Genomic DNA, 19,868 nt, shown 5'->3' on the forward strand with positions numbered 1-19,868 from the left:
GACTCAGACTGGGAGTCCCTGAGAGGGAAAGGAACCATCCTGGGGGGGACTGGGAGCAACTGGGACCACCTTTGAGGGCAATTGGGATCCAATTGGGAGTGACTGGGAGTGACTGGAATGATAGTGAGAGTGGCCAGGACCACATTGGAAGTGTCCTGGGAGTGACTGTCAGTGACCAGGATCATACTGGGAGTGACTGGAACTACAGAGGGGGAACTGGAAGCAACTGGGACCATGCTGGAAGCAAGTGGGAGTGACTGGGAGTGCCAGGGTGCATGCTGGAGGCAACTGGCATAGACTGGGAGCAACTGGAAGTGACTGGATCTACAAAGGGACAACTGGGATTGGCTGAGACCATGCTGAGGGAAGACTGGGATCACACTTGGATTGACTGGATCTGTGCTGGAGGCAACTGGGAGCAACTGAGACCATGCAGGGGTAACTGTGATTGTACTGGGATCATACAGGGATCATACCAGGATCATACTGGGAGTGACTGAGTCTGTGCTCAGGGCAACTGGGATCACACTGGGAGGAACTGGGAGCAAGTGGAACCATGCTGGAGACAAGTGGGATCACACTGGGATCACAGTGGGACCTGCTTGGCCCATGCTCGGACAACTGGGCCCACAGTGAGGGTGACTGGGGTCATACTGGGAGTGACTGGGAGCATTCTGAGGGCAGTTGGGACCATGCTGACACAACTGGGATATACTGGGAGCAAGTATGCTGGAGGTAACTGGGATTATAGTGGGAGCGACTGGGAGCACACTGGGAGTGACTGGGAGTGGCTGTGAGCAACTGGGATCATGCTGGAAGCTACTGGGAACAACTGGGAGTGAGTGGGACCACACTAGGGGCAACTGGGATATAGTGGGAGACACCAGGACTGACTGGGATTATACTGGGACTGACTGGGAGCAACTGGGACCTTGCAGGGGGTAACTTGGATCCTGCTAGGAGAGAATGGAATCAGACTGGGAGTGACTGGGATCATGCTGGGATCAGACTGGATGTGACTAAAAGTGACTGAGATCACCCTGGGAGCCCCTGGGCCCCCCTGGCTGGAACTGCTTTCCCTCCTGCGGGTTCTTGGCAAAGGCCCCAAAGCACAAACTCTGCTCCGAGCCCTCGGTGCGTTTCCTCCCTTTGGGCAGCAGCAGCTCCTGAGCCCTGAACAGGCTCCTGTCCCCTGCAAACACTTCACCTGCCTTTGACCTGGGAGCTCTCAGGGACTCACACATTTACTGAATATTGAAACTTGGCTTTTTCTCTTATTTTTCTTATTTTTTTTTGTCTTGCTTTCCTCTTTATACTTTCTAAAATTCCCTCTCCCCTCTCTTTCCCTCCCTTCCCTTTTCCCCTCCCCTCCCTCTGTCCTTTGTGCTGCCAGCATGATCCCAGTTGCTCCCAGTATGATCCCAGGCACTGACAGTCACTCCCAGGATGGTTCCAGTATGGCCTGGTCACTCCCACTAGGATCCCAGTCACTCCCAGTCAGTCCCAGTCACTCCCAATAGGATCCCAGTTGCCCCAAGGTGGTCCCAGTTACTCCCAGCCTCCCCAGGATGGTTCCTTTCCCTCTCAGGGACTCCCAGTCTGAGTCCAGTCTGGCCCCAGGCACTTTCAGTCACTGCCTGGACGATGCCATTTGCCCCCTGCATGGTCCCAGTTGCTCCCAGTATGATCCCACTAGGAGTCCAGTCACCCCTAGTATGATTCCTGGAGCTTGCAGACACTCCCAGTATAATCCAGTTTGATCCCAGTCATCCCCAATATGGTTGCAGTACCTCTCACATTCTCTCAGTATTATTGCAGTCACTCCCAGTGTGATCCCAGTATGAGCCCAGCAGGGGCCCAGCTGCTCCCACTCTGATCCCAGTTGCCCCCAGTGTGGTTGTTCCAGGATGGATCAGGAATGGGGACCCCTCTCTGCCCCCCCTTGTGTCACCCTGTTCTGGGGGAGTTTTGGGGGGACATCTGCACCCCAACACAGCATCCAGTGCATCCCAAAGTGTTCTGGGACCCCCTTGAACCTGGGAATTGAGGGGAACCATGGAAAAACCCTTGTCAGAGAGAAAATTGGGTGACCCAAGTCCTGGATGCTTTTAGGAAAGAGGTGTAAACATTTCTTGAAGATTGGAGGGGGGTGACTTTTTTATTCTTGACCTTTGCAGTTCTCCATTTGGGGGCAGGATGTCCTCTGGGCCAATGTTTTGTTCCCTTTGCAGTGAGTGCAGCCTCAGAGGGCTGAGCCCTCTCTGGCTGGGCTTGGCCTCTCCTGCAGAGACTCAGGCCTGGCTGGGCTGCCCCAGGCAGACGCTGCAGGAAGAAGAGCTCAGGCCGCCTGGGTCTGGTGTCCCTGGGGCTCAGCCTGTGCCCCATTGCTGGGCAGGGGCTGAGCCCCACCTCTGCCTGGGGGCCTTGGCCAAAGGGCTGCCAAGGAAGAGGCCCAGGAGCCTTGGGGCCTGCCCAGCTTTCCTCCTCCCTGGGGGCTCTCAGTCCTCCCCTGACACCGTGTGGGCCCAAGGCCTTGCTGGCTTCGGGCTCACGGCCCGCCGGCACCATCCCAGCGGCCTGACCCCCCTCCTTCCCCTCTCTCCAGCCTCTCCTGCCTTTTCTGCCAAGGGGCCATCCAAGGCAAACCCCGGTTCTCAGCAATGGCACCTGTGGCACGGCTGCAAGGCTCCAGTGGGCCAGGCAAGAGCAGGAGCACCGAGAGCCTGAGGAGCCAGGAGATGCCCTGGCTGGGCATGGTGCTGCTGCGGGACGAGCTGACACCTCTGCACAGTCTCTGCCCGTCCCTGCCAGCCGACTTCTGCCCAGGCTCTGGGCACGGGGACGCAGCACTGACACTTTTCAGCCCCCGTGCTGTTCCACAGAGGCTGTGATGTCACAAGGCCCTTGCCTGGCAGCCAGCAGATGGGCAAGGCAAGGCAAGGACGGAGCCTCTGAGCCACCAGCACGCTGTCCCCAAAGGCTGGGGTGGCACAGAAGCCCAGAGTCCCTGAGCTTGGCAGAGACTTGTGAGATCAACCGGCGTCCAGCCTACGCCCCATCCCCAGCACGTCAAGCAGAGCACGGCACTCAGTGCCATGGCCAGTCTTTGCTTAAACACCTCCAGGGACGCTGACTCCACCACCTCCCTGGGCAGCCCATTTCAAGACCTAATCCCTCTTTCTCTCCAAAAAGTCCTGCTCCTGTCCCTGACAAACAGCCCCTGACAGGCAGGTCCTCGTGTCCTCTTGTCCTGTCGCCTGTTGCCTCGGAGAAGGGGCTGACCCCCACCTGGCTCCAGCCTCCTGTCAGGAAGTTGTGGACAGGGAGAAGGTCAGCCCCGAGCCTCCTCTTCTCCAGGCTGGAGAAGCCCAGCTCCCTCAGCTGCTCCTCACAGGCCATGCACTGCAGACCCTTGCCCAGCGCCATTGCCCTGCTCTCCACCCACTGCAGCCCCTCAAGGTTCTCCCTGAATGGAGGGGCCCAGAGCTGGACACAGCACTCCAGGGGTGGCCTCACCAGTGCCCAGTCCAGCAGAAGAATCCCTGCCCTGCTCCTGCTGCCACACTTTTTCTGATCCAGGCCAGCCTGCCCTTGGCCTTCTTGCCCACCCGGGCACCCGCTGGCTCAGGTTCAGCCTCTGTCCACCAGCACCCCCAGGGCCTCTTGCACGGGGACCCTTTGCAGCTCCTCTGCCCCCGGCCTGGAGCTGCAGGGGGTTATTGTGGCCAGAGGCCCCAAAGGCACCAAAGGCACTCTTGAACCTCATGCCCACAGGCTCGGCCCAGAGGTCCAGCCTGTCCAGGTCCCTCTGCACAGCCTTCCTACCCTCCAGCACATCCACACTGCAAGCCAGCTTGGGGTCCTCTGCCAATTTGCTCATGGAAGACTCAATGCCCTCCTGCAGATCCCCATGAAAAATGTGCAACAGGACTGGGCCTGTTACCCAACAAGTTCTAGTGCTTGACAAAGGAGCCCACCCAGCAGTGGGGAGAAACTGCTGGCAGGAGATTGAATGGGGGCAAGAGACAATGGATGATGGACAAGTTCTGGGCCATGGCCATTTGTTAGAAAAACAAAGGAAAAGTTTAAGGCCTGCCATATTTCAGTGGTCAGAGACCTGGCAGAGAAATCTATTTTTGAGACCTGGACACCAAGAAGGCAGAATTTCTAAACTACAAAGTCCCTTAGAGAAACCAGAGACAGAGACAAAACTAACACAGACAGTTACTGAGGCTCTCTTTATCCAGGGAAAATACAAGAAAAGGATAGAAACTGTGGACTAAGCATCATGCAAAGTGAGAAATCCAGAGCCAATAGAAGAGAGAATAAGAATTCCTGCAGAGAACTGGTAAGCCCAGGGACAGGAATTCCTTTGTCTGCTAAAATGTAGAAAGAGTTAAAAGTTTTGAGAACTGATGTACAGGTGTTAGAGAGCAATTCCTGTGTCCCTTCAGCGCTGAATGAAGTAGGGTCACCTCTGGAACCCAACCAACTGCTCAGAGATTTTATTCCCCGGCTTTGCCTGACGGTTTCTGGGGACCCAGATGAGACAAAGCAGCGCCGACAGGGCAGAGCAGAGGAATTGTTGGCCCTGCAGCGTGTACCAAAGGAGTTTTGGGGAGATCTTCCAATTCCCTGGTCTGGAGAGTTCACCACGCCTTCTTTTCTGGGAAAAAGGACAGGCCATGAATTTTGGGTACTTGATTTTAAGGCCTTTTGCCACCGGAAGTGGAAAGCGGCCGTTTGGAATCCCACCCGACGAGTGGCAGAATCTGTAGAAGGTCAAGGCGAGTCCAGTCAATTTGCAGAGCTCAAAGCCGTCCAATTGGCCCTGGACATTGCTGAACGAGAAGGATGGCCAAGGCTCTACCTCTACACAGACTCGTGGATGATAGCCAATGCCCTATGGGGATGGTTAGACCGATGGAAGAAGATGAACTGGAGGCGTGGAGGAAAACCCATCTGGGCTGCTGACTTGTGGCAGGACATCGCTGCCAGAGCGAAGAGTCTGAATGTGAGAGTCCACCATGTAGATGCCCAGGTGTCCAAGAAGCGAGCTAATGAAGAACACAATAACAACAGAGAAGCGGACCGAGCTGCACAGATAGGAGTGTCACAAGTAGACCTAGACTGGCAGCAGAAGGGAGAGCTGTTTCTAGCTCGATGGGCCCATGATGCTTCCGGTCATCAGGGCCGAGATGCCACCCATAGATGGGCACGAGACCGAGGGGTGGATTTAACCATGGATATCATTTCTGAAGTTATCCATGATTGTGAGACTTGTGCCGCTATTAAGCAGGCGAAAAGACTGAAGCCCCTGTGGTATGGTGGACGGTGGGATAAGTATAAGTATGGAGAGGCATGGCAGGTTGATTATATCAAACTGCCACAGACCCCGTCAAGGTAAGTGCTATGTACTTACCATGGTGGAAGCAGCAACAGGATGGTTAGAGACTTTTTCAGTGCCCCACGCAACGGCCCGGAATACCATTCTGGGTCTTGAAAAGCAAGTCCTGTGGAGACACAGGACCCTAGAACGTATTGAGTCGGACAATGGGACTCATTTCAAAAATGAATTAGTCACCACTTGGGCGAGGGAACATGGTATCGAATGGGTGTACCACATTCCTTATCATGCACCAGCTGCTGGGAAGGTTGAGAGATATAACGGACTGTTGAAGACAACTCTAAAGCCACTAGGTGAGGGGACTTATAAAAACTGGGACAAGAACTTAGCCAAGGCTGCCTGGCTAGTTAACACCAGGGGTTCTGTCAACCGAGCTGGCCCCGCACAAGCAGAATCCCTTCACATTGTTGATGGAGATAAAGTTCCAGCAATCCATTTGAGGGGAATGCTAGGGAAAGCTGTTTGGGTTACCCCTGCCTCAGGCCAAGACAAACCCATTCGTGGGATTGTCTTTGCTCAAGGGCCAGGATATACGTGGTGGGTAATGAGGAAGGATGGAGTCATCCAGTGTGTGCCTCAAGGAAATTTAGCCTTGGGGAAAAACTGATTGTATGTCCTGAGTTGTGTTTTCACAGGAAGCCAGTCACCAGATGAGAGAGAGAGAGACCTGAACTAAGCTGGTGCTGGTATCCAGTGATGAGACAGTCCAGTGATGAAACAGCCATTAATCAGAACTGTAATTGTGACTGAGGAGACCAAAGATCTGGACTGAACTGAACTGACATCGGTATTGATTTTCCAACGACGAGACAACTGCGCCGAAAGACCAACAAGGACTATATATATATATATGTATATGTGTATCTATACGCGCGGGATGTAGGCGAACGTGAGACATAGGTGTTACGTAAAAATAGTATGGAATAAGGGGTGGAGAATGGGGTGGTTTGGGCTAGGCCTTCCTTGGTGACCAGTTTGTAACCAAGGAAGGGTCCAGATTTACCCAGTATTCCCTACGATTTTTACGTAAGTCAGATTATAAGAAAGGAGGAGAGGCCTTCGCTCTCTTTCCTTCCGGCGGCTTGGAGGTGCAGGTTCCCTGCTGTTGATCTGCCGTGTTGGGGAGCGAGGCCTGGTTAGGCCTTGCCGACCTTGGGAGACAGAGGTTGCCGGCGATCGTTCTGGAGCGACCCTCGGTTGTCCCAGGAGAGTAGTGAGCTATTTCTTTGCTAACTCTTTTAGTGGATAGATATTGGGCTCCTAATTGCGATATTTATATATATATAATATTTTGGGTGTGTTCCTTTTCCCTTCCCCCTTCCCTTTCCCTTATTTTAATTGTATATAAGTGTAAATATATATCTCACTTTGGTTGTCTCTCTCTCGTTTCGGGTTTTCTTAGGTTTTTTTTTTCTCCCTCTTCTCCCTGAGGTTTGGGGGGGGAACTCTGGTGGTAAGGTTTGGAGACTTGGCAGGGAGCCAGGTTCAAACCATATCAGTAAGATTGGGCCATAATTACAGGACACCTGTAAAATCTGGGCTTTGGGAAAGGTTGGGGAGGGTTGGGAAAGGTGTAAAAGGGTGGTTTTGCCTGAGGTGTAAACATGGGAGCGGGTCTGTCTTCCCAATTCCCAAGAGAAGAGATCCCAGAAAGCTCCCCAGCAGGTTGTGTTTTAAGGAACAGGAGAAGAGACCGAGGGTAAGGGGTTTCTTTCCTGGAGGGAAGGGCTGTCGTTCACTTGCAAGAGACCTGCTCTGAAATTGCCAGTCTGACTGCCCAAACTGAACAGAGCTGAAGACTCCTGCCAGACAAAAAGTGCCAGGACAGAAAGCTCTTGCTGCCCATGGAATGCCCAGGGTGTCCCCCCAACTGCATGTGAAACCCAAAGGTTCCAGGTTTTCTTTCCTGGGGGAAAGGCCGTGACATCCCAAAGAGTCCCGTGGCAGACAGGTGGGGCTGCACTGTGGGGGTGTGAGGTGTTGGTTCTTTGGTTTCCAGGGGCTATTCCAGAATGGAGAGGACAGGCTGTGACATCACAAAGGGGCCCATGGCACAGGGGTTGGGCTGCACTAGGGGTTGTGAGACATTGGTTTTTTGGTTTCCAGCAGCCATTCTGGAATGGAGGGGATAGGCTGTGACATCACAAGAGGGCCCATGGCACAAAGGTGGGGCTTCACTTTGGGGTTGTAGGGCGTTGGTTCTTTGGTTGCCAGGGCCCATTCCAGAATGGAGAGGACAGGCTGTGACACCACAAAGGAGCCCTTGGCACATGGATGGGGTTGAACTGTCACGTGGTGGGGGCTTGGTTCTTTGGTTTCCAGAGGCCATTCCAGAATGGTGGGGATAGGCCAGAATGGATAGGACAACAAAAGGGCCCAAAGCACATGGGTTGGTCTGCACTATGGTGTGGGGTGTTGGTTCTTTGGTTGCCAGGGCCTATTCTGGAATGGAGAGGACAGGCTGTGACAAGAAGTGCCTGTCAGAACTGCAAAGACGGATGCACAAGAATCTTATGTGGGCATATACTCTGCTCTGCCCTGCACACCTTTGTGCTGGGGTCAAAACTCAGCCTCTCTGCTTCCCTCTCCTGAGGGACTTGTTCTTAGACATCCCTTTCCCCTCCCGGCAATTCCCAAGCCTGGACCTGGCTCTCATCCCCTCTCTGGCTCAGAGCCCTCAACTCATCTTTCAGAGAGCTGGGCCTGTCAACCCACCGTCCCTTTGGCTGGCTGTATTGGGGAGGGTTCGGATCATACTGAAGCTGAAACCACGACACCATTGAAAGCTCAACAAAACTGATCTTTATTAGCAAGAGGTGGCCAACAAAACGAACACACCCAAAGGAGAGGAAGGAAGAGAGAAATAAGCCCCCAGCATGACCTCCCCCAGTCACCCAGCTGTTGCCCATAAAGTTATCTCAATGACCTAGAATGCCTGTAATTACCAATGGCAGAAGCTGCATCCTTGGAGAGTCAGTAAGTTCACAAACTGGCAGGTGTCCCTGCCAAAGGCAACGTTGTCCTTGATGTGAAGCTTGCTCCCCTCCAAAAAAAGAGCTATCTGCTTTTACACAATTAATTGAGTCCCCTCAACCTCGGCAGGTGTGGCCAGCACCGCCCAGCCAGAGCCCTCAGTCCCACCCCTTGGTGATGTCAGTGCATCTCTTCTGCGCACACGGGGCTTTCCCTGCGCTTGTTTATCTGTACTAGGGGGAATTTATGCTGATCCTTTGGGTCTGTGTTTGGCCCCAGCCACCTGCAGGAGTTTATATTCTCCCTACCAAGTTCAATGATAAAAAGTGAATTCATCCATGGAGGAAGAACTTGTGTATAAACTGTTTTAATTGGTGTTCTGTGATTGGCCAGTTGTCCTCCAAGGTCGCTTGAAGGAGAGATTGAGGTGGAGGATGAGGAAGGCTCGGCCCCAGACTCAATTAAGAAAGACCCCCAAAACACACTGTGTGTGTGTGAGGGGATTTCCCAAGTTCTCACGTGCACAGAAGGGATGCACTGACATAACCGGGGTGGGACTGAGGGCCTCGGGCTGGGCAGTGCTGGCCACTCCTGGGAGGCTGTGGCCACTCAGTTAATTGTATAAAAAGCAGATAGTGCTTTCTTGGGGAGAGCTAACTTCACACCAAGGACAATGTTGCCTTTGGCGGGGACACCTGCCAGTTTGTGAACTTACTGACTCTCCAAGGATGCAGCTTCTGCTCTGGGTAATTATAGGCCTGCTAGGTCAGTAAGAGAACTTTATGGGCAACAGCTGGGGAACTGGGGGCTTATTTCTCTCCTCCTTTCACCCTTTTGGGTTTGTTCGTTTTGTTGGCCACCTCTTGGTAATAAATATTGGTTTTTGTTAAGCTTTTAATGGTGTCTTGGTTTTGAGTTTCAGTATGGTTTTGAACCCTCCCTAATACAATCAGGAACAGTGTGGCCAGCAGGTCCAAGGAAGTGATTCTTCCCCTGGACTCAGCACTGCTGAGGCCACCCCTGGAGTGCTGTGTCCAGTTCTGGGCCCTCAGTTCAGGAAGGACATTGAGGTCCTGGAGCAGGTCCAGAGGAGGGCAACGAGGATGGGGAAGGGGCTGGAGCACAAGTCCTATGAGGAGAGGCTGAGGGAGCTGGGGCTGTTCAGCCTGGAGAAGAGGAGGCTCAGGGGAGACCTCCTCACTCTCTACAACTCCCTGACAGGAGGGGGGAGCCAGGTGGGGGTTGGTCTCTTTTCCCAGGCAGCGATCAGTAAGACAAGGGGGCATGGCCTCAAGTTGTGCCAGGAGAGGTTTAGGTTAGATATTAGAAAGAATTTCTTCACAGAGAGGGTGGTCAGACATTGGAATGGGCTGCCCAGGGAAGTGGTGGATTCCCAGTCCCTGGAGATTTTTAAAAAGAGACTGGATGTGGCACCAGTGCCATGGTCGAGTAACTGCAGCAGTGTTGGATCAAGGGTTGGACTTGATGATCTCGGAGGTCCCTTCCAACCCAGCTGATTCTATGATTCTATGATTCTATAAGGAACTCATGTTCACAGAAGCAGCAAAGCAGGCAAAGTGTTACAGAATCCCAGAATGAAAGAATGTGTGAGTTGGAAGGGACCCCAGAGGGATCATCAAGTCCAACCCTCAGCTCTGCCCAGGCCCATCCCCAAGCTTCACAGCCTGTGCCCCAGAGGATCATCCAAACTGTCCTGGAGCTCTGTCAGCCTTGGTGCTGTGCCCACTGCCCTGGGGAGCCTGTTCAGTGCCAACCACCCTGGGGGGGAAGAACCTCTTTCTAACATCCAACCTGAGCCTGCCCTGACACAACTCCAGGCCATTCCCTGGCTGCTGTCCCTGGTCCCCCCGGAGCAGAGCTCAGGGCCTGCCCCTCCTCTGCCCCTCCTGAGGAAGTTGGAACTGCCATGAGGTCTCCCCTCAGTCTCCTCTTGTGCAGCTGAACACCCCAAGTGCCCTGAGCTGCTCCTCCTAAGGCTTCCCCTGCAGAGCCTTCCCCATCCTGGTGGCCTCCTTTGGACACTCTCGACTGGCTCAATCTCTTCCTTCCATTGTGTCCCCCCAGAGTGCCCCACTATTGAGGTGAGGCCGCCCCAGGGCAGAGCAGAGCGGGACAATCCCCTCCCTGGCCCGGCCATGCTGGGCCTGATGCCCCCAGGACAGGGTTGTCCCTCCTGGCTGCCAGGGCACTGCTGACTCCTGGCCAAGTGGGCACCCCCAGGACCCCCAGGGCCCTTTCCCAGCACTGCTCTCCAGCCTCTCATTCCCACTCTGTCCCCACATCTGGGGTTGCCCATCCCAGGGGCAGAATCCGGCCCTGCCCCTTGTTGAACTTCCATGGGTGGTGATTCCCAGCCCTGGGATCTGTCCAGGTCTCTCTGCAGGGCCTCCCTGCCCTCCAGGGACTCAGCAGCTCCTCCCAGGTTGGGCTCATCTGCAAACTTGCTCCGTGTCCCTTCCAGTGGTGCGCCCAAGTCACGGATGGAGATGTTGGAGAGCACAGGGCCCAGGTGGAGCCCTGGGGAACCCCCCTAGTGACCCCCATCTGATGTCCCCCAGTCACTGCCACCCTCTGTGCCCGACCCGGGAGCCCATTGCTCGCCCAGCACAGGGTGTGTTTATCCAGCTCTGGGCTGGACACTTTGTCCAGAGGGATCTGGGCACAGACACTATGGGAAGCTTCACTGAAACCCAAGAAGGTCCCATCAAGTGCCTTCCCTTGATCAGCCAGGGGGTGATGTTGTCATAAAGTAACTCAGGTTTGATCAGCAGGCCTTTCCTCTGGGGAAGCCGTGCTGGCTGTGATACCCCACAGCAGGGTGGGAGCTCAGGGGCCACCCCAGACCCCCCTTTTCCCACCTTTTCCCCCGTGGCCACTGCAGCACTGGCTGTTGGGTGGAGGGGAACCCCCCATCAGCCCCCCAGGGATGGACAGGGGGTTTGGGGACCCCCCAGTGCAGATCCAACCCCCCCAGAGCCCCAGGGAACTGCTCCAGGGCTCAAGTGATGGGGACACCAAGGGACCCCCATGGGACTCCTCTTCCTGCTGTCCCACCCCCGTTTTCTGCCCCTCTCCCACCCCTTTCCTATGGTCTCCCCAGCCCCCAGACCCCCTCTGCACTCAGTTGGGGTCTCCCGTCCCTCTCCCAATAACTTTGGGGTCCCAGCACTCCTCACACTCAGTTTTGGGGCTCTCAGCCCACCACTTTTCCCTTCTCTCCCACCCCTTTCCTATTGTCCCACTAAACCACAGCTTCCCTGTGCTCCCTTTGGGGGTCCCACCCCTTTGGCCCCTCAGCTGAAGGGGTCCCACGCCCCCTTTTTCCCACCTTTTCTCCCCTTTCCTGCTCCCTTTTCCCCATCCCCCCTGTGGCAGGGGGAGTTCAAGGCTCAGACAAAGTTGATGGGAGAAGTCCTGCCCTGGAGTCCCGAGGCGCAGAACGGACTCCCTGGCTTTCTAAACTCTGCTCCCAGAGGAGCCTGGGGGCAGCTGGATCCAATCTCAGCCTTGGGTTATGCCAATGTTTTGAATTTAAGGAATTATAGAGATGGGATTGAACCAGTTTTGTCCCACAGGTTTTAATGTTGGAAAAGCAGTTACATTTATATAAATGAACTACTTATTACTAATAATGATCAGACAAAAGGACTAAACCAGAATTATTTATTACACAACATACACACTAAAACTACCAGTAGTGCAGGATAAGATATGACAGGGCAATACACTAAAGCAATTGTTGAAGCAATTCTACTAAAGGTGGCAAACAAGCAAGAATTTTTAATTAGAGATGGATGGAACTCCCCCAGAGCAGCGCTTGTGGGGAGATCTCTGCTCTCAACCTCCAGCAGTGACCTTGGGGGGTCCCCAGCCAAGGCAGGAATCTCCACACACCCCCAAGAAGGGTTCTGTTGGAAGAACCTGCCCCTGGGAAAGGGGACTGGCCCTTTCTGGTAGAAACCCAAGGACTGACAGGCCTTGGACTCCAGGGGTTCCCTCACCATCAGGGGCTTCATTTGGGGTCAAACCAGTCTGGGGTCCAACATCTCCTGCCTTGGCCTGGCCCCCTCTCAGCTCAGCACTGACCCCTTTGCAAATGGGGCATTGTCTTGGTGCCATTGCAGGGGAATGTCCTGTCCCAGTGTCCCAGTGTTCCTTTAATTCCCAGAGGCCCTGCAGTGTCCCAGTGGCCCCTTGATTCCATGACCTTCGGAAACACCTCAGGGTTCCTTTGGTTCCATGAGGCCCCCATGTCCCAAAGGCCCCTGGATTCCAGGAATTCCGCAGTGTCACAAGGTTCCTTTTTTTCCATAGGGCCCTGCAGTGTCCCAATTGTGCCTTGATTCCAGGAGTATCCAAATTCTCCCGGGGTTCCTTTGGTTTCAGGAGGTCCCGCAGTGTCCCAGCGGCCCCTTCATTCCAGGCAGGCCCAGGGAGACGAAGCCAAAGACGGAGCCCCGACCCCGTCAGCATCTTGGGGGGCGGGGGGGCAGGACCTGGGAAACGGCTGGGAAGGGATTGGGATGGACTGGGATGGACTGTGATGGACTGGGACAGACTGGGATGGACTGGGACAGACTGGGATGGACTGGGACACCAGGATACACCGGGACCAGGACCAGGATCCAGCAGGACCCCCCCGGGAGCAGGATCTGAGCACACTGGGACCCTCCAGGACCAGAACTGGGGCAACAGGGATCATACTGGGAGCAACTGGACCACACTGAGGGCTACTGGGAGAAACTGGAGGCCAAATAGGATATAGTGGGAGTGCCTTGGAGTCACTGGGATCATACTGGTGGAAACTGGAATGTTACTGGGGCATCTGGGAGTGACTGGGAAGGACTACGAGCATGCTGAGGGCTCTACTGGGATATACTGGGAGTGTCTGCAACCATGGTGGGGGTGACTGGGACCATACTGGGAGTGACTGGGACTATGTGAAGGGGAATTAGGACCAGGCTGGGGGCAACTGGAAGGAATTCAGTGACTGGATCTACAATAAAAGCAACTGGGATTGACTGGGACTGTCAGGAGGGAGGACTGGCATCATACTTGGAGTGACTGGATCTGTGCTAGGGGCAACTGGGAGCAACTGGGACCATACTGGGATCACAGTGGGAGCACCTTGGCCCATGATGGGAGCAACTGAGACCACACTGAGGGTGACTGGGGTCATCCTGGGATCATACCAGGAAATAGTGGGATCATGCAGGAGGTGATTGGGATCATACTGGGAGGAAGTGGAAGTGCACTGGGGATGACTGGAAGTGGTTGTGAGCAACTGGGATCATGCTGGAAGCTTCTGGGGGCAACTGGGAATGAGTGGGACCACATGGAGGAAACTGGGAGCAACTGGGAGAGACCAGGAGTGAGTGGGATCATCCTGGGACTGACCGGGCGCTGAATGCGAAAAATCGGTCCGAGAAACTGCTCAGAGACTTTTTTATCTTTAAGCAGCAAGGTATTTGTTTATTCAACGTTGGGAGCAAGCCAGCTGGCGCTGGACAAACTTGCTGGAAGGCTTCACACAAAATCAGCATTTTTATCCAATCTTCAGCTGGGATTAAATGCATATTCAAGTGATTACAACATCTATCGATGCATATTAATAACAGGCGGAGTAGAGGTGGAGCTCAGGCAGGGCTTGGGGCGGTGTTTCTCTTGGCCCTCAATCCTGAGGGTACTTCCACTCTTCCTCCATGGCTCTGGGGGCTTCAACTCATCTTCCTCAGCTTGACCTTCCTTCTCTTCCATTCTTCTTGACCCACTCACTGAAGCTTGGAAAAAGCCCTGGCTCCCGGCCTATTCCTCCTCTTCCAATGTCTCCCTGATCCTGCTGTCTCTCTAATTTATCCCCTCTAGGCCTAGGACATGTTCCTGTACTATTCTCTGAAGCTTTGCTCCAGTCAGTAGAACAGAACGAGCACAGATGCTCTTGGATGTTGGTAGCTTGTTAGCAGGCCCCAATTTCTTAGTTAACTCTTTTGGGCCTGGCCTCCTGTTTCCCCAGGGACACAGCCCGGGCCCGGCTGTTCCCATTCCCATTCCACGGGTTTGCATTCCTGTTCCAGGTGTTCCCATCCCATTCTAGTTGTTCCCATCCCATTTTAGGTGTCCCCATTCCCATTCCAGGAGTTCCCATTCCCATTCAAAGTGTTCCCATTCCCATTCCATATGTTCCCATTCCCATTCCATGTGTTCCAATTCCCTTTCCAGGTGTTCCATCCCATTTTAGGTGTCCCCATTCCCATTCCTATTGTCTGTCCTCCCATTCCTGGTGTTCCCATCCCACTTCTGTTTTCCCCATTCCCAGTTCTTGGTGTTCCCATTTATATTCCAGGTGTCTCCATTCCCATTCCTATTGTCCCCATTCCCATTCCAGGTGTTCCCATCCCACCTTTGTTTTCCCTATTCCCATTCCAGGTGTCTCCATTCCCATTCCAGGTGTCCCCATTCCAATTCCTGGTGTCCCCAGTCTGCTCCCAATGTTCCCATTCCCATTCCAGCTGTCCCCATTCCAATCCCAGGTGATCCCATTCCCATTCCTGGTGTTCCCAACCTGCTCCCGATGTTCCCATTCCCATTCCCAATGTTCCCATTGCCAGCCCAGGTGTCCCCATTCCCATTCCTGATGTCCCCATTCCCATTCCAGGTGTCCCCATTCCCATTCCTGCTGCCCCCATTCCCATTCCAGGTGTTTCCATTCCCATTCCTGGTGTCCCCATTCCCATTCCTAGTGTCCCCATTTCCATTCCAGGTGTTCCCATTCCCATTCCAGGTGTTTCCATTCCCATTCCTGGTGTCCCCATTCCCATTCCAGTTGTTCCTATTCCAATTCCAGGTGTTCCCATTCCAGGTGTTTCCATTCCAGTTCCAGGTGTTCCCATTCCCATTCCTGGTGTCCCCACTTCCATTCCAGGTGTTCCCATTCCCATTCCAGGTGTTCCCATTCCCATTCCAGGTGTTCCCATTCCAGGTGTCTCCATTCCAATTCCAGGTGTTCCCATTCCTGGTGTCCCCATTTCCAATCCAGGTGTTCCCATTCCCGTTCCACGTGTTCCCATTCCAATTCCAGGTGTTCCCATTCCCATTCCAGGTGTTTTCATTCCCATTCCTGGTGTTTCCATTCCCATTCCAGATGTTCCTATTCCCATTCCAGGTGTTCCCATTCCAGGTGTTTCCATTCCAGTTCCAGGTGTTCCCATTCCCATTCCTGCTGCCCCCATTCCCATTCCAGGTGTTTCCATTCCCATTCCAGGTGTTTCCATTCCCATTCCAGGTGTCCCCATTCCCATTCCAGGTGTTCCCATTCCAGGTGTCTCCATTCCAATTCCAGGTGTTGCCATTCCTGGTGTCCCCATTTCCATTCCAGGTGTTCCCATTCCCATTCCAGGTGTTCCTTCCCCGTTCCACGTGTCCCCATTCCCATTCCTGCTGCCCCCATTCCCATTCCTAGTGTCCCCAATCTGCTCCCAATGTCCCAATTCCCATTCCAGGTGTTCCCATTCCCATTCCTGGTGTTCCCATCCCATTGCTATTGTCCCCATCCCATTCCTGATGTCCCCATTCCCATCCCAGGCATTCTCATTCCCATTCCAGGTGTTCCATCCCATTCTAGGTGTCACCGCTGTCATTTCCCCTGCTGGTTTACCTTTAAACCAGCACATCAGGTCTGTGCCCAACGGGGGTCCCTGTGGATCATCCAACGCGGGTCCTCCCATGGCTGATGGAGTTGGAGCAGCGGCCGAAGCTCTTCCCGCAGTCGGGGCACTCGGGGCTTCTCTTACCGGTGGGTCCGTTGGTGGGAGGTCAAGGCAGAGCTGTCCCTGAAGCTCTTCCCACACTCCCCACACTTGTGAGGCCTCTCCCTGATGTGGATGGGACGGTGGGTGTAGAGGGTGGAGCTGTCCCACATTCCTACACGTGTAGGGCTGTTCCCCAGTGGGGATGTGCTGGTGGCTGAGCAGCTTGGTGCTTGTGCAGAAGCTCTTCCCACATTCCAAGCACTTGTAGGGCCATTCCCTGGTGTGGATGCAACGGTGTTTGCAAAGGCTGGAGCTGTCCCTGAAGCTCTTCCCACACTCCCCACACGTGTAGGGCCGTTCCCACTGTGGATCATCTGGTGTCGGCACAGGGCGGAGATCTGATTGAAGCTCTTCCCACATTCCTCACACATGTAGGGCCTTTCCCCACTGTGGATCCTCTGGTGTTGGAGCAGGTAGGAGCTCCGCTTGAAGCTCTTCCCACACTCCTCACACGTGTAGGGCCGTTCCCCACTGTGGATCGTCTGGTGTCTGAGGAGGTTGGAGCTCTGTTTGAAGCTCTTCCCACACTCCCCACATGTGTAGGGCTGTTCCCCAGTGTGGATGCGACGGTGCCTGTGGAGGGTGCAGCTCTTCCTGAAGCTCTTCCCACACTCCCCACACGTGTAGGGCCGTTCCCCAGTGTGGATGTGCTGGTGCGCAAGGAGGTTTGATCTCTTGCTGAAGCTCTTCCCACATTTCAAGCACCTGAAGGGTTTCTCCCTGCTGGGAGGCTGCTCAGGGACCACCAGCTCGCAGCTCCGCCTCAAGCTCCGGCCGCCTTCCCGGCACACGCTGGCTCTTTCCTCCTCACAGCCCCCTGGGCTGGCTTTGGAGCCCCTCCTGTGGGGGCATCTCCGGCCCTTTTCCTCCCCGCTGCCTTCCTGCGCCGGGGAGCCCTTCAAAATGGCCTCTCCCACCAGGCTCTGCCGGGGGGATTTGTCCTCCGCGCTCTCCGGCCTCACCTCGGGGCCTGGGGCAGGAACCAACAAGGACACGCAGGGGATTTGCCTCCGGCCCACAGGGAAGCCCAAGGACATCCCCCCAACTCCGGCCCCGGCAGGACGGCCACAAAAGACAAAAGACCCACCCAAAGGGGCACTGACTTCCTCCTCACCTGCCTGGGGGGCCCAAGGCATCTTCCTCTTCCTCGCAGCCTCCTCCTCCATCCGCCCAAGCTTTGGGAAGCAGAAATCCTGATAGGGAGGGAAACAAGGGGTGAGTGTGTTTCCTTGGGGACTCCTCCTGCCCAAGTCCAGCTCTAGGACTCACCGGGCAACTTCTGTCCATAAAAACCCCCAAAACACCAACATTCAGCCCAAGAACCCCTCCCAGGAGTTCCCCCTCTCTGCTCTCTGGGGTTAGGGGGGTCCACCCTGTCTGGTCTGATGGCACTTCTGCCTGCATTGGGGGTCCCCCTTCTCCGGGCTGCCGGGGGTCCCGCGGCTCCGGGGGGTTCCCACTCTCCGGGGTCCCCTTGAGTGTTGCCAGGGGGGTCCCAGGGCTCACTTCTCCCCACTCTGCCTCCCGGGGCCGGCCGGCCCTCCTCTCTCGGCTCCCGCCCTCGCAAACCTCTTGGTGCTCTCGGCTCCCACCCCGCCTCAAGGCCCCCCCTCCTCTCCACACTGCAAGGCCTTCCCCCTCTCCGGGACCCCCGCTTAAGGGGCCCGGCGCTCCCTCTCTGCTCCCCCCCTCCAGCATTCCGGGGGTCCCCCAGCTCCAGGATCGCCCCTCTACCCTCTCCCCACTCCGCGGCTACCGGGGTTACCCCCCGGCTCTCACGGGGGCCCCCAAACCGCTCTCGCCCCCCCCACCATTGCCCAGCCACCGCCAGGACCTTTTGGCTGCTCTTCTTTGTGCTCCCGCTCGGCTCCTCCCTCGGCTGGGCCGCCACTTTTGGCGGGTTTCCTCCTCCGGGATCCGCCCCCTGCAGCCCTTCCCCCCCTGGACCAGCCCCCTTGGGCCCCCCTTGGGCCCCCCTTGCCCCCCCTTGCCCAATAAGTCTGATTATACAGACGAGCAATTGGTTTTAACCCACAAAACGCAAATGTATAACCCAGCACCCTGGGGCATGAACAAAGTGGTTTTCCTTGGGCCCCCCCGAGTCCAAAGTAAAGGGAGAGGGAAAAAAAACCTGCTGGTGGGAGAGCTGTTGCAGTCTGGTCAGAAGTGGTGATTGCAGTCCAGTTGAGGGTGGTGGTCTCAGTCTGGTTGAGAGTGGTGAGCTGCAGCCTTCCTGTGGATACCACGAGTGGTGGAAAGGTTCTGAAACTCCAGGTTTATATATTCTCCAGTTCAGGAAGGAATGGTCAGTCCTCCCCTCAGAGCAGGGAATTCCATAAAAGGATGCTTAGTTCTTCCCTCAGAGTTGGGAATTCCATAAAAGGATATGAGGATTCTCAGAGTGGGGAATTCCATAAAAGGGTATGAGGACAGGAACACCCCCCACACCTCGCAGGCCCCCCCCCCCAGAACAGTTCCTGGGAAAATGGCATGGAAGGCCATAGAATACACACTTTTGGGCTACACCCATCCAGTGAGGAATTGGTCCCAGCTGTTCCAACTAGGACACTGTGTCCGTCATCGCTGCCATCATCATCATCATCGGCCTCGTGGCAGTCGGTGTCTGGAAGCTCCGATCCGGTAACTCCCGGGATGGGGGTCGGCAAGGGGCACGGATCCGCCCGGCAGCATTCCGGGGATCCTGTGCCACGGGTGCTGATCCCACTTTCTTTCCATAGGTAAATAGGAATAGAGACATTGGGGACAGGGATGGGGACATTAGGGACATTAGGAATGGGGACACTGGGAGCAGGTTGGGGACAGCAGGAATGGGCATGGGAACTCCAGGAATGGGAATGGGGACATTGGAAGCAGGTTGGAGTCACCAGAAATGGGAATTGGGACACCGGGAATGGGAATGCGGACATGGGAGACCAGGATATGGATAGTGGGGACAGGAGCGGAGACACTGGGAGCAGGTTGGTAAGGTAGGAAGTGGGAATGGGGACAGGGATGGGAACCCCAGGAATGGGAATGGGGACAGGGATGGGAACCCCAGGAATGGGAATGGGGACAGGGATGGGAACCCCAGTAATGGGAATGGGGACAGGGATGGGAACGTGTCTCTCCAGGAGTTGGTTCAATACAAAGGTGGGTCCCTGGCTCGAGGCCACGGGAAGCCCCTTCTTTGGGAATGTCTGGGAACCAGGTGTCAGAGGTTTGAAAAGAGGTGTTGGAATTGTTTCCCAGTGTCCCCCCATTCCCATCTGTGTCTCCCGGGATGGGGTGGGTTGGAGCGGAGCCGCAGGCGCTGGGCAGGGGCAGTGGGGGGAGGGCGGCTCTCGGGGACACCGCGGTGGCCGCGGGGAGGGCGGGGGGTCCTTTGTTCGGGGGCTTTTGGGGTTTGTCCGGGACCGGACAGAGCGGGAGCTGATTTTGGCCACCTTGTCCTCTTTTCCTGAGAGGAAGTTTTTTCCCCACGGGACACCTCATGGGGAGTGACCGAGAGAGAGAGCGAGCCCGACCCATCTGGGAGCGAGGTGTTCTGCTTTGGGGACTGCCCTGGGAAAAGGACTCCTTCACTGCTGGCTGCGAGCACACGGGGCTGAGAGAGCTTTGAACTGCCGGGACAGTTTCTCCCCCCCACCTGGGGATTTGGG

At 55.4% G+C, this 19,868-nt stretch overlaps 1 protein-coding gene across 1 annotated transcript in view; it reads right to left on the reverse strand.

Annotated features, from left to right (window-relative positions):
* Positions 1-17,496, reverse strand: part of LOC127464027 (zinc finger protein 551-like) — a gene marked incomplete at its 3' end in the record, with an annotated part of 68,060 nt that extends 50,564 nt beyond the window's left edge. Inside the window, exons 1-2 of the mRNA XM_051774122.1 lie at positions 17,479-17,496; positions 16,579-16,895 (exon numbers count right to left, since the gene is read on the reverse strand). Of these exons, the coding sequence (XP_051630082.1) occupies positions 16,579-16,895; positions 17,479-17,496 (335 nt within the window). The remainder of the gene's footprint in view (positions 1-16,578; positions 16,896-17,478) is intronic.
* Between the last annotated feature and the right edge of the window lie 2,372 nt (positions 17,497-19,868).

Source organism: Manacus candei, unplaced genomic scaffold (genome assembly GCF_025592945.1).
Source record: "Manacus candei isolate 608988 ecotype Guabito, Panama unplaced genomic scaffold, ASM2559294v1 h1tg000185l, whole genome shotgun sequence".
Lineage (NCBI taxonomy): Eukaryota > Metazoa > Chordata > Aves > Passeriformes > Pipridae > Manacus > Manacus candei.